The sequence below is a fragment of the Acomys minous genome (genome assembly GCF_964271855.1).
Source record: "Acomys minous genome assembly, chromosome: 3".
NCBI lineage: Eukaryota > Metazoa > Chordata > Mammalia > Rodentia > Muridae > Acomys > Acomys minous.
The window spans coordinates 77,017,967-77,030,873 of NC_140485.1; the positions used below are offsets into that span (position 1 = coordinate 77,017,967).

Below are 12,907 nucleotides of genomic sequence, written 5' to 3' on the forward strand. Positions count from 1 at the left end.
CCGAGCTAGGGCTCTGCCCTGGGGTGGCAAGTTTGCTGGATGGAAGCTACAGAGATGTTTACCCACATGCAAACATCCGACACAGGTTCTTACGTATGTGTGATTACCTCAGATTCCAGGACTAACTCGGGTGCTGGTATTCGCAGTGGGGTCGACAAAGTCTGCTTCCCTTACCCTTTGGGGACCTCTCTCCGCAGCCGGCAGCAGCTCCAGCTCTGGGCAAAGCTGCCAGGCTCCTCTCAGCACCAGGACACAGATGCTTAGTGTTGTGACCCGACACTCCCGCCCCCCAATGGCTCCCCTCCCAGCCCCAGCAAAAACACTGTTGGATTAAACCGCTTTATTGGAGTTGGCTGGTACTCACAGGTTGGGTCATATACACAGGGCCCGCTCACCCCTAGGCAAAGCCCTGGGCCTCCCACCTCCCCTCCATCACAGAGGGTGGCCAGAGGTTTGAGCCAGTTCCGGGGCGGGGTGGGCCCAATAGAAATATTTACAAACCACCAGGGTGAGTGTCCCCTGATCGGGAATGGGGAGTGGGGTGTCAGTGGAGGGGGTCCAGTGGAGGGGGAAGGGGCTGGGAGTGGGGGTGCCGGCAGAGGGGGGCTCCGGGAGAGCCTCGGGGGCCCTGAGCGAGCCTGCTGGTGCTAACTCTGCCTGGCGGGGCAGCCTCCCGCGTGGGGCTGGTGGGGCTCCGCCTCCCTGGAGGCCCCCCCGACCCCGACCCGGTTCCAGGTAGAAAGACGTGGAACAGGAGCGTGGGGCCCCCGGCGTGGCTCCTCACCAGGGGGCTGGTCGCGAGGACGGGGTGCACGAGGCGGAGCCGGGAGGGGGATAAGCAAGCAAAGCACACGCGGGACTCCTCTGCCGCCGTCGCTGCAGGGCCGGGAGGACTGCATGCGGGGCGGGAGGGCTACAGGCTGCAGGCCTCGGGCAGAGAGCGCTTGCGCAGCTCCCGGCCGGGCTTGGGCGGCGGCGCGGGCGCTGCGGGGGGCGCGTCAGGCAGCTGCAGCACCGAGTTCTCCCCGGGCTGCACCCGCAGGTAGGCTTTGACCTTGTGGTGCCGGGCCTTGCCGTCGCTGAAGTCGATCACGCGGCACTCGTAGGTGCCTTCGTCCGTGGGCTTCACCCGCGACAGCCGAAGCTTGTGGGAGATGTTGCTGCCCACCACCTTGACCACCTGGGGGCGACAGAGGCACCGTGAGGACCGGCCGGGGTCGTGAGCCCAAGCTGCCAGGCTAACCCCATCCTAGATACAGCCAGGGAGGGGACCCAAGGTCAGCGTCCCATCAGTTGAACGGGCAGGCTTTTGGACAAACGGAAGCAGTGCTAATGCCTACCTACAGGGTAGTGAAACAACTCCCCGGTAGTGAAGAAGGGTGAGCCAGAACCTGTCCTGTAAGAGTTTCCACACGGAAGCAGAGCATAATCCTGGCAAAGTTCCCAGGCTGTCCCGGTGCTTTTGAATGAACCGGAATAGGACGAAAGCCTCGCAGCAGAGCTTGGGTGGACCTTAGGAGACTTGAGGGGCAGGGGTGAGGTCTGTGTGTGTGTAGGGGGGGTTCCACAGTGAACGTTTGGGCCGAGGAAAATCTGCAGGGGTGACCTCTCACTTCACCATCTGGATCCTAAGGATCAAACATGTGTTTGGCTTCATGGCCAGCGCCCTGCTGAGCCATCTCACCAGGCCAAGGCTCTAGTTCTTTAAGATGGAGGCCAGAGCCGGGCGGTGGGTGGTGCACACCTTCAGTCCCAGCACTCTCGAGGCAGAGGCAGGTGGATCTGTGAATTCGAGGACAGCCTGGTTTACAAAGCAAGTCCAGGACAGGCAAGCCTACACACTGAGAAACCCTATCTCGAAAAACAAAAACAAAAAACAAACAAACAAACAAAGATCGAGGCAAGAAGATGGAAAAAAGGTTCAGTGCTTGAGTGCACTGGTTACTCTTGCAGAGGACCGGGGTTCGATTCCCAGCACCCACAAAGCAGCTCTAGCTTTCATGGGCACCAGGCATACATGTGGTGCACAGACATATATTCAGGCAAACACATAGAATAAAAATAATTAAACCTAAGGGGGGAAGGAGGCTGGAGAGCTGGCTCAGTGGTTAAGAGCACTGCCTGCTCTTCCAAAGGACCCGGGTTCAATTCCCAGCATCCACATGGCAGCTCACAACTGTCTGTAACTCCAAGATCTGACACCCTCACACCAATGCATATAAATTAAAAATTAAGTTAAAAAAAAAAAACTAAGGGGGGGAGGGAGACTCAGGCTGACAACCCGAACACTACAGTTGGATGCTTCTGGAGATGAAATGAGTGTTAGCTTGTAATGTTTTGGCTTTTTTATTGATTTGATTTTTTTTTTCTTTTTAAGATAGGATCTCACTATGTTGTCCAGGCTGGTCTCCAAGTCAGGCTCCTTCTGCCTTAGCCTTCTGAACACTAGATTGTAATACCTCATCTGACTCCTGACCCAGTTTTTAAGTTTCATTTTACAATTGGTGCCCTACTGTCCTGGGTCAGGTACCCGGCTCGGGAGACAGCCTATTCATGCCCGTGGGTCAGCCACACAGACTTTCTAAAACTCTGGGTCCCTCCTGTGCCAGTATTTACTCCCAACCAGGGCTACCTTTTCACTTCTGTCATCATGTTTTAGCCACATTCCAGAACTCTCTATGGGGGTGGTGAGTGTGTGCCAACTCTGACTTTCTTTCACACAGTGCAGTATCAGCTGGCTCTGTTCCTTGCTGTGTGGTATCCCATCGGATGGCCGCACCGTGGCATGTCTACAGCTTCCTGTTGGCTGGTATTCTGGTAGTCTCCAGATCGGCACTCTTGTGAATAAACGTGCTGTGAACATAACTGCTGGCAACTTTGTCTTCCATGACAAGGGAAAAGGCAGTTGGGGTAAAATGCATCATTTGTGAGACTGGGTGATGGGTATGGGGGCTCTGATCTATTTTTGAAAAATTTTCTACATGTCTATGAGTTAAAAAAACAATATGTTAAAGAGGAAGGAGGTTGGGGGTGTAAGGACCCTTCTTAGCCCTATTCCGGTAGAGCTCAGTCCCCAGCCATCATCCAGCGAATCTCACCCTTTGGATATCACGCTAACAGGCTGCTCAGCCACTCAGTCCCCTCCCTGAATATAATGTCCCACTTCTAAATGGCATCAGCTGCCTTGTGCCTGCTAACCCCAAAGTTCTGCTTTAGGACCCTAGTGGGCTCCCAGCTGGTCTCCCCCAAAGTGAGGGCCCCTAGGGCCCCTGAGATGGTGGGTATGGCCTGTAGACATATTTCCCAGCCTGCACTGGGACACACAGCTGGGAACACACAAGAAGGTAGAAAACTCACAAAGACACAGTGCCGGACTCACCCCGTTTTCCAACTGGAGTGGAGCCCTACTGCCATCCTCTTGTCTTAGTGTGCGTATAAACAAGGTAACCATTTTACTGGTGGGGAAACCGAGAGTCCAAAAGGAGTCTTGGCCTGGTCAGGAGCCCAAGTCAGTATGCAGCAGGGCTGGGAACTGACATCGTGACAGACCCACAGAGGCATCACAGGCCCAGTAAGCACCCCCTGGTGAAGAGCCCATCCCCCAGGAAGCAGGAAAACACGGGCTTATGGTACACGAAACACGGGGGTGGGATACAGACAGAACGTCCCAAAGAAAAACAGGCACCAGAGTCAATGGTCAGGTGCTTCCTCCCTAGTGCGGGGCTCAGCTGGAGTCCACTGTGCCCGCTGAGTCTATCACCCTGACCAAGGGCACAGAAAGACCCCCGCGGTCCTGCCATGCTCTCTGGTGAGTTAGGAGAAGCCATTGCAAATGCGCAGCGGGAGCGAATTACCTCAACATCTGTTTCCCTCACGGATATTAATTATCCTTCATTTGTCAACCCTACAAGGCGCTAATGGAGTAATAATGCGCAGCGCTGGGAGCAGCGGCTCCTGGGGAGGGAGGCCTACGCCCCGCCTTCGAGGCGCAGGCGACACTGGCGCTGAGACCTCTGGCCCTGGCAGTCTGCCCCCTCAGCAACCTCCCAGAGGCCAACAGACAGTGGTGTCCTTCAAAAGAGTGACGTTTCCGTCAAGGGGTGGTGGGACAGATGTTACAGTGCAGGATAATTACGGGCGCCCTCGCCATGCAAGGCAGAAGCCAGAAAGAGGCAAGGTTGCAGTCCCGACTTTGCCCTCAGCACAGGCAAGGACCCAAACAGCAAACAACTAAGCGCTTCACCTTCGCAACACAATGTCTCCGAACGTCCCCAGGATCCCCGAGGGAGAAAGCCAGGCCCCCAAGATCAGGGGTGCTTGGCCACACCCGGGGCGTGGCCTACGGGCAGAAGCCCCTCCCACCCCACTCACCAGCCCCCAGCACTCCGTACCCCAGGGGGTCCTGCCCTAAGCCTTAGCAGCGGAGGCTCCCTAGTAAGGGCTATTTTGCCTCAGTCGATTGGGGTGATGCAAGAGCCTGCAAGGACCTCCTCATACAGGAATCGTGCGACTAGAGAGGCCAAATGACATACCGGCAGGGCAGGCTGGCTGTAAATCATAATCACAGGCCAGCATCGACAGGCCTCAGCGATTAAGCACCTAATCACGCCGAAAGAGCCTGGCCAGGCCAGCCCTAACCAACCGCCAGCCTCCTGCTGGCCACAACCACACACCCCAGGCGCTGTCCTCTTAGCTGGGCCAGGAGGAAAAGACAGGTCATCGGTGTCCATGGTGTGACCCTTGCCTCTGTGTGGCTCCTGGGGAGGGAGGGAGGTGTTGGTTGATCTAGCCTGGGCCAGGCTCTTCTCGCTCTGCCATTTTACCAGCCCTTGGGCAGGTTCAAAGCCCAGGTTGGGATCTGAGTACCTCCAGTTGGCCCTACTGTGGTCACCTTGCTCCACGAAGCCGATCCAGCCCAGATTTCCATTGCTCCTGCCCCCAAACATGTGAGATATCACCCTTCTATCCAGACGGCACCGTCTGCAGGAGTCGGGGCCACCTCTGACCCTGCCTGCTGGGTCCTCAACAGAGCCTCCTCCAGTATCTTCCCAAAGCCCACCCACCCCATTTCATTTTCTCTTCCTTGACTGGCTGCAACCCTAGCCACAGCTGACACAGCACAGACAGCCCTGAAAGCCTCAGCCCTACTCTCCAGGGAGCCCCCAGGCCCCTGTCACCTCAGGTCACAGGCTCTCAGAGACCAACCATCCTCCTCCCGTGGTGGTGTCAGCTGTCATGTGTGTTTTTATCCCCTGAGAGTAGTGGATATGCCCTTTTCCACTTGGGCCTGGGGATTGGGCATAAGTGACTGGTTTTCTTGGAAGCATTCCTTGCCTACTGTGAATGCAGCCATCACCTGACAGGCTCAGAGAAGAAGGACCATTTTTTTTTCTTTTTTAGCTAATTGTTGTGAGTGTGTGAATGTATAGGTATGTGCCTGTTTTGACATGGATGTGAAGGTCAGAGGATAACTTGTGGGGGTTGGTTCTATTGTATGGGCCCCAGGGATCAACATCTGGTCCTTAGGCTTGGGGGCAAGCAGGACCTTTACCCACTGAGTCATGCTTCCTGCCCCATAGGGAACATCTTAAGTCAAGATGCCAGCACCATCTCTACCTGCCAGACACTAGTGAGTGATCAGCTCTAAGGCACGGAGCTTTCCCTAGATCACAGCAACCCTCTCAGACCTTGGACATGGCTGACAACACAGGTACCTTAAGCTTTGCAGGGATCTGCAGGCCACAGGTGAGTCCTGGAGGCTGGGCCCCTCAGCCCAAGCTAATTCCAGTTTCTAGTGTTTTCTTACACCATCTTATTACAGAAAAAGAGCTAAGAGGCAAAGCCAGACCCAGAGCTCAGCAACTGGTGTGCTACTTGCCAGCCCATGGTGTCCTCAGTCAGTACAGCTGACCCTGAGTCTGGACCTCTGTAGCCCCGTAGGTTCAGAAGTGTCCCTCACTAACTGCTGAAGCTATGACTCCACAGGCCCCGGCATTGCTGGCCTGTAGTTTACCTAGTGGTCCATCAAAGGCCCAAAGATGGCCCAACAGCTAAAGCTTGGGATCCAGTCTAGCAAATTTAGCTTTTAGATGGTGTAAGAATATGAGATCTGGGTCCTCTGGGCCCTGTGGTCCTCCACTCACAGCATGGTAACGCCCATGTGTACAGACATGTTTGCATATGCATTGGTCTGAGTGTGTGGGACAGAGATAGTAATCAGTGACTAGTAACTGGGCACCTAATATGTGCCAGGCTCAGTATTGGGCCTCGAAATGCGACAGTGAACCAGGCCCATCCTAGGCCGACTGTCTCTGGTGGAGACTGACATGAAAGCAATACAGGGGTAGATAATGGCAGGTGAAACACACCCAGCAGGGAAGGGAAAGGGTGCACTTAGGACTGGGCCCAGGGTACCTCCCTCAGCTGAGCAAGGAAGGGAGAGACAGGTTTCTAGGCAGAGGGCCTGGTCCATGCAAAGGCCTGGGGTTGGGAGGGAACAGATGGCCCTAGGCATGGCAGAATGGTCACAGAGCCTTGAAGGCTAAGAAGAAGAGTTTGTACCATTTCCTAAGACAGTAAGAACCTAGTCTGTCTGTCTGTCTGTCTGTCTGTCTGTCTGTCTGTCTGTCTCTCTCTCTCTCTCTCTCTCTCTCTCTCTCTCTCCCTTCTCTCTGGGGTACCCCTCCCCCTTTCCTTTTCTCCCCATGCTCATTTAATAAACCTCATATATTTTAAAGACAAACAAACAAACACCTAGGCTGTGGGTGTGCCTTTGGGTGTGGTCTGCTCGGCCTGTGTGTTTAAGAAGGCTGGCTTGTGTGGCTGTGTGACATGCTGGGCCTGGGTACCAGACCCTGAAGCCCCAGCTCGTATGAGGATTATGGGGATGGCTGGGGGGTGACTTCTCACTCCCATGGAGAACATTTATGTTATTTAACTAATTAGCATTGCATTCCCCTCTCATGAGGCTAGCAGCCTGGAATTATAATCCTCTCAATCAATTAGATAATTCTTTCTTTGCCAGAGCCCAGAGAAGCTCATGACATGGGACATGATCAAGACGGAGGGTGTGTCCTCGAAGGGGCTTTGGTCTATATGGAGACCTCTGGCTCAGAGTATGAAACAGGGGCAAGCCCTTGGCTGAGGGCAGGAGGGCAGGGGTGGCTGCAGTTCCCGTGCCCCATCAGAAGGTACCAGGGGATGCCTTGACCATTCGGTCTCTCACTTGCTAGCCCCTCCCCTAAGTGGCTACAGGAGCCTCCTTTCTGGCCTCCTGGCCACAGTGCCCTTACTTGGCCCTATGGCCACCATGCTGCAACCCCAGGGCAGCAGCACAGCTTCTGGTGTGCCGGTGTGCTGTACCTAACTGGCCTCAGAGCCATGAGCTCCCCTATAGTCCCTAAGAAGCTGTGGGAGACCCAGCCAAAGGGGAAGTAGAAAGGTTGCCCCAGAACACTTGGGTACCTGCACCCTGGGTGTGTTGCTGGTGAACTAGCAGTCCGGTCCAGTCTCGCAGCCACATGCATGCCCGGAACAGTCCCCTCTACTCTATGCTGTTTTCCCATCTTATCGTCTTTCTTGACAATTCCTCTCTTCCAAGTTGGGCTTTCGGTACTCAGACTCCACAATCACTGGCGCACGACAGCTCCCTGGCGTCCCTGGTTTCCATGGGCTCTGGCAGCGGGCAAGAGGCTCAGCAATACTAGCCACACTTCCGGTACCCTCCAGCCTCAGCTGCCCAGCCGATAAAATGGACAAATGCAAAAAAGATCGGATGCCTAAGGCAGGTTAGTCCTGGGGTCCCTGCTTCTGGAAGTCACACCCAGGGACACTGAGATGCTCCAGCATCAGTCATGATGGGCCAAAAAAGAGCCCACTCAGCCTCTGGAGACCTTGTCACTTCCTAATGACAAATGGAGCTGAGTCAGGCATGGAACACCACGGAGGCACACCTGGCCTTGGCCCGCCAGGGGAGAATTCATCTTCTCTCTCCTGTCATTTTTCCTGCCTGCTATTCAATGAACGAAAAAATATCTGGCAAAAAGACCCAGAAAAAAAAACATACAAAACAAAAAACAAACAAAAAACAAAACAAAACAAAACAAAACAACAACCCACCAAGCTGGGGCCCCTCTCAGGGCCCCTCCTATTTCCTCCATCTTCTTGCTCAAGTTCCTTGCTGAAATGGACCAAAACAAACAACAACAACAACAAAAATTTTTTTTTGTTACAGCTGCATCTTCCATTAGATCATTTGTGAAGAGTCATTATCAAAACTCACACTTATTTTGGTGGCGTCCTTCCCCGAGTCCTCCTGCTGAGAAGCTTTTAGCTGTTGGGAGAGGGAGAGGGAGGAACAGAGAGCAGAGACAGGTGTTAGCTAGGGGTGGGAGTGGGGGAAGAAACACCATGGAGCCAGAGGACAGGGAGGGTCATGGTCAAGGGGGCTGGACTTCATCCATCACAGTGTGTACAGCTGTGGAAATGTCACCTTGAACCCCGATCACAGAGACACATACACATTCTAGTCAAAATTCAAAACGAGAATAAAACTAAAGGCTGGAGTGATGGCTGAGCACATAAGAACACTGTGCTGCTCTTTCAGAGGACCTGAGCTTAGTGCCCAGTGCCCAGTGCCCAGCTCTGAGGGATCCAGCACCTTCTTCTGGCTTCCACAGGTACTTGCAACCACGTGGTGCACATACATACACTCAGGCACACACATGCACTTAAAATAATAAATAAAATCTTAAGAAAAAAATAAGATTCTAGTTAGAGGTCATGAGGTCTGGAATTGGGGTCCCTCAGCTCTGTGTTTACTGGCAATGCACGGGAGGGCAGCCAAAGGGAGATGAAAGAGCCAGGTGTCTGGACCCATGAGCGTGTTTGGCTATAAAGGAGGTGTCTCCATGTGTACAGTCAATTGAAAAAGAAAAATGTGGGTGGTGTGTCCCTACGAGTCCGTGCCCACTCTCCATCTGGGACTATGCTGGGACGTTCAGTTCACATACTTGAACCTGTATGCTTGTAGCAGATCCAATTGGATCCCTGGCCGTGTCCTGGATGCCTGCACCCCGAAATACCCCCCAGAACACTCCAAAATACCCAAAAATCCTTTCCTAAGGGCTTCCTCTGGACGCAGGGACCTTCTACATCTGTGTGTGATGGACTGACGTATTGGGGACTTGTTAGCCCCATAATCAAGACAGACTTTGCCATGGACTTGTAGGCAGGGTGTGTGTGTGTGTGTGTGTGTGTGTGTGTGTGTGTGTGTGTGTATGTGTGTATACATGAAGATGGTACACGTGGGTATGTATACATCAGTGTGCTGCTGTACACTGATATATGTGTGGGTTGCCATTGTCTCAGGCGTCCCTGAAAGCCGACCTGACGGGGGTGTACTTGACTTACTTGGGAGGGAAGGCCAGGAAACACCGAAGGGGAGCTAGGGAACCAGACACCTGAGCTGCCAGGAATTTTGGGGGACATGGGTCTTAGCAACTCAGTCACTAGTAGAAGCAGGCTGCTTATTTGCCAAGCCCTCCTATCTTTGGGCCATGGCTGCCCCCATCTGATTTACACACAGCAAGTGCAGGTCTTAAGAGAAAACTCTTAGAGTGGCAGGGGTGGTGCTGGGCAGGTGGTCGGGACTGTGGCAGTGTGAACTCAGGAGACTGCATGAGGAGAGCTGAGTGTGTGTGTGTGTGCTGTGACCCAGTGCAGGGAGCCTGTCTGCATGTAATCATGGGTGCTTGGGATGAACCGTGTGACCACATGGTTAAGGCCCTCTACAAATTACTGCCAGTGTGATGTGGAGAAGCAATAAGAAGGGTACTGAGACCCACATTATCTATACTCTGAAAGAGGCGCCACGCCTCTGGCCTCCGGCTCTCTGACACTAGGGGACGGCCTAGAATGCAGCAAGGTGTTGTGGAGGTCAGAGATGCCAGGCACAGAGTTCCTCAGGGCCCCCTGCAGCATCCCCCAGGGACGCGTGTCCCAAGGTCTTACCTGGTTGGAGGCCCACGTCTGCTTGTCGGTCCAGTCCCGGTGGCTGCGCAGGTACCACCATTGGATCTCCAGTGAATAGGATGGGGAGCCACTTCCTCGGAAGGAGCAGGCCATCTCCACATCCTCGCCTGTCCGTGCTGTCATGTCATGGGGTGTCTCTGTGAACAGTGCTGTGTGGGGGAACAAGCAGATGAAGGCTCAGAAACAGAAGCCTGACCCCAGGGCAGCTGTAAGTGGGAAGACACTGTCCTGGGGGGACATGGACAGAAGAGTGATGAAAGAGGGGCTGAATTGAAAATGAGCCAGGAGGCCAATGTTAATTCTTCTAGATTCTTCCATTCATCCCTACCCAGTGCCCAACCCTGTGAGCCTTACCCTAGGGTGTGGTAACCCCCACCACCTTCTAAACTCAAACCCAGCCATAAAGGCTCCCAATTCCTCTGGGGTACACCCAGACACCCAGGTCCTGCTGCGGTGGGGGTGGGGGAGGGCCCTGTTCCTCTGCCTGGGGTCCTGCCTTTCTCTCAGCTTCCCTCGGCTCTGTTTACTCCTCACCTCCTGCCTCGCTCCTCCTGTGGCTCATCAAAGCTCAGTTTCAAGTCACCCTTTGTGGGGCCCTACAATTCTTTGTTCCCTGGTCACCAGCTTGGCTGCTCCAGATGTGCTGAGCAGGGAGCAGAGAAGAAAGGCGGCCACTCTGCCTGGCATTCCTGCAGGGCCCAGCTCCCACCAAGTCTCAGAATAAGCAATTGGAGGCGCCAGCAGCACCCCACCCCCTACCAACCCAGGTTACTATGCTGCACCCACCCCCACTTCACAGGCCCGACACCCCTCCCCTCCATATGCTCTGGCTCTTCCCCCCCCCCCAAACAAACTGTCTGAGATGCAATTAGCATGCCTTCCTCCTCTCAGGAGAGATTACCTCACACAGAAGAAAGGTGGTAGATGCCTAGCAACTGCAGGTCACCTCAGGAATGTGATGTCTGTCAGCCCCCCACCTCTGGACTATGCAGTCCCCAGGCCCAGCTCAGAGGGACAGACACTAGCCCCAGAGGGTCTTCTGCCCCCGGAAAGAGGGAACCTCACTGCCCCCCGCCCTCCACAGGACAGTGGAATTTTATGTGATCAGCTTTGACAACTGCACCCATCTGGAAGCTTCTCTGTCTCTGCTCTGCACAAGGTACCCATGTGGAGGTTTGCTTCCAGCAACATCTCTGGGCTGAGAGAAAGCCTGGAAGGCCAAGGCTTATAAAGCTTCTAGAGAAAGAAAGAAAAAGCCTTCCTGTTTCTCTGTGGACTGGAAGGGTTAGCTAGGCCTGGGTACATAAACAAGGCCTGTTTGATGTAAAGCACATGGCTTGAAACATGGGGGTGGGGGGTGCGGGGGTGCTACCCCAAGAGCTGGGCTGTCCTTGTCTTTAGGGGGCAGGAGGAAATCAGGCTCCTGTACTGGTCGTGCCAGTAGCTCTTGCCCTCCTCACAGCTCAGGGCCTGTGCCAAGCACCTAGGCCATAGTCTCAAGTCACCCTTGGCTCTCTACCTCAACCCTCACGACATATACTGGGTCTTCAGGAAACTCCATGGTGCTGGCCCAGAGGCTCTCCAGACCCCAGTTCCTTGCCTCAGGGCTGAGCCACTTGGACCTCCCTCCCTCCGTCCCTCCCTCTCTCTCTTCCCTGAAGACAGTCTGGTTTCACACAGCAGCTGGAGGTATTTTAACAAAGCACACCCATGCCTGCTCTTCTCACCTAGGATAGGAGCTGAAGGGGAAGACGGCCCATATGTAAGCTAACATAGAGACCACTAATGACACTTTGCTGTGTGGATCGGGGACCTGGATTTTAATTTTATTTTAATTCACTTAAATGGAGCCATTTTTGTACAGGGAGGGTTACTGTCCTGAGTGTTATCTGTCCTTCCAGGAGGAAACAGCCATTCCTGAGTTATCTATCTATCTGAATGTCTGTCTGTCTGTCTGTCTGTCTGTCCACCTACCCATCATCAATCTTCAGCAATGGGAAAAGGGCCTGGTTTGCAGTGGGAAGTCAGTCATGAGTCTGAATGGCCAGAAAATGGTCTCCAGGGCCCACAACTGATGACGCTGGGCCAAGCCTTTTTGGTCAATGTTTTTCCAAGTTTTACTTGCCAAGAGCAGACTCCAAGGGTGCCCAATCCCTCTACCCCCATCCTCAGCCCCCAATGCCCAGTGCCCCCCACCCCCATCCAGGCCTTTTGTTAGATCTGGGTGACCAGGCATGTGAGGCTGTAGAGGCACTCACCTGTGACCTACCCCACATGCTATTGCTAAGACTCAGAGGCCAGAGTGGTACCCCTGCCCTCACACAGAGCAGGCTCCACTTCAGATCGGAGAGGTAGGCAAGGGAAAGTACATCAGGCCTCACAGGTAGCTTTGGAGCCTCTCCTCCTCCTGCTCCTCCTCCTCCTGCTCCTCCTCCTCCTGCTCCTCCTCCTGCTGCTCCTCCTCCTGCTCCTCCTCCTGCTGCTCCTCCTCCTGCTCCTCCTCCTCCTCCTCCTCCTCCCAGAAGTGTGATTCCAGAAGCCATGTGTGGCAGACAAGAGGAAGGGGGTCATCTATGCAGCTCCCAGTGGAAGGAAGGGAAACAAGTGAAGTGACAGCCATCCAAGGAAGGGAGGGCCATGCCTCTCTCAGCTACCGCCTCTTGCCCACCCCCTCCCCGGAGCAGCAGCAACCTTGGCTGGGGTCTTCAGTTCCCTTCCATAGGCTCAGAGAGTGCAGAGTGTGGTCTGGGTGGTCCAGGAGCTGGGGTCGGTAAGACCAGGTCCCAGTCTTTGAGTCTTTGAGACAGCCCTGCCCTGTGGCCTGGGGTGGACTAGAGCGTAGGACGGGGCCCACCTCAGGTCACTTCTCCACTGG

General features: G+C 54.4%; 1 protein-coding gene across 1 annotated transcript in view; it reads right to left on the reverse strand.

Annotated features, from left to right (window-relative positions):
- Window positions 1-325: 325 nt before the first annotated feature.
- VSTM2L (V-set and transmembrane domain containing 2 like) overlaps window positions 326-12,907 on the reverse strand; it is a 31,128-nt gene continuing 18,546 nt past the window's right edge. The window contains exons 2-4 of the mRNA XM_084774888.1: window positions 10,012-10,181; window positions 8,282-8,332; window positions 326-1,180 (exon numbers count right to left, since the gene is read on the reverse strand). Of these exons, the coding sequence (XP_084631014.1) occupies window positions 914-1,180; window positions 8,282-8,332; window positions 10,012-10,181 (488 nt within the window). The 3' untranslated portion in view covers window positions 326-913. The remainder of the gene's footprint in view (window positions 1,181-8,281; window positions 8,333-10,011; window positions 10,182-12,907) is intronic.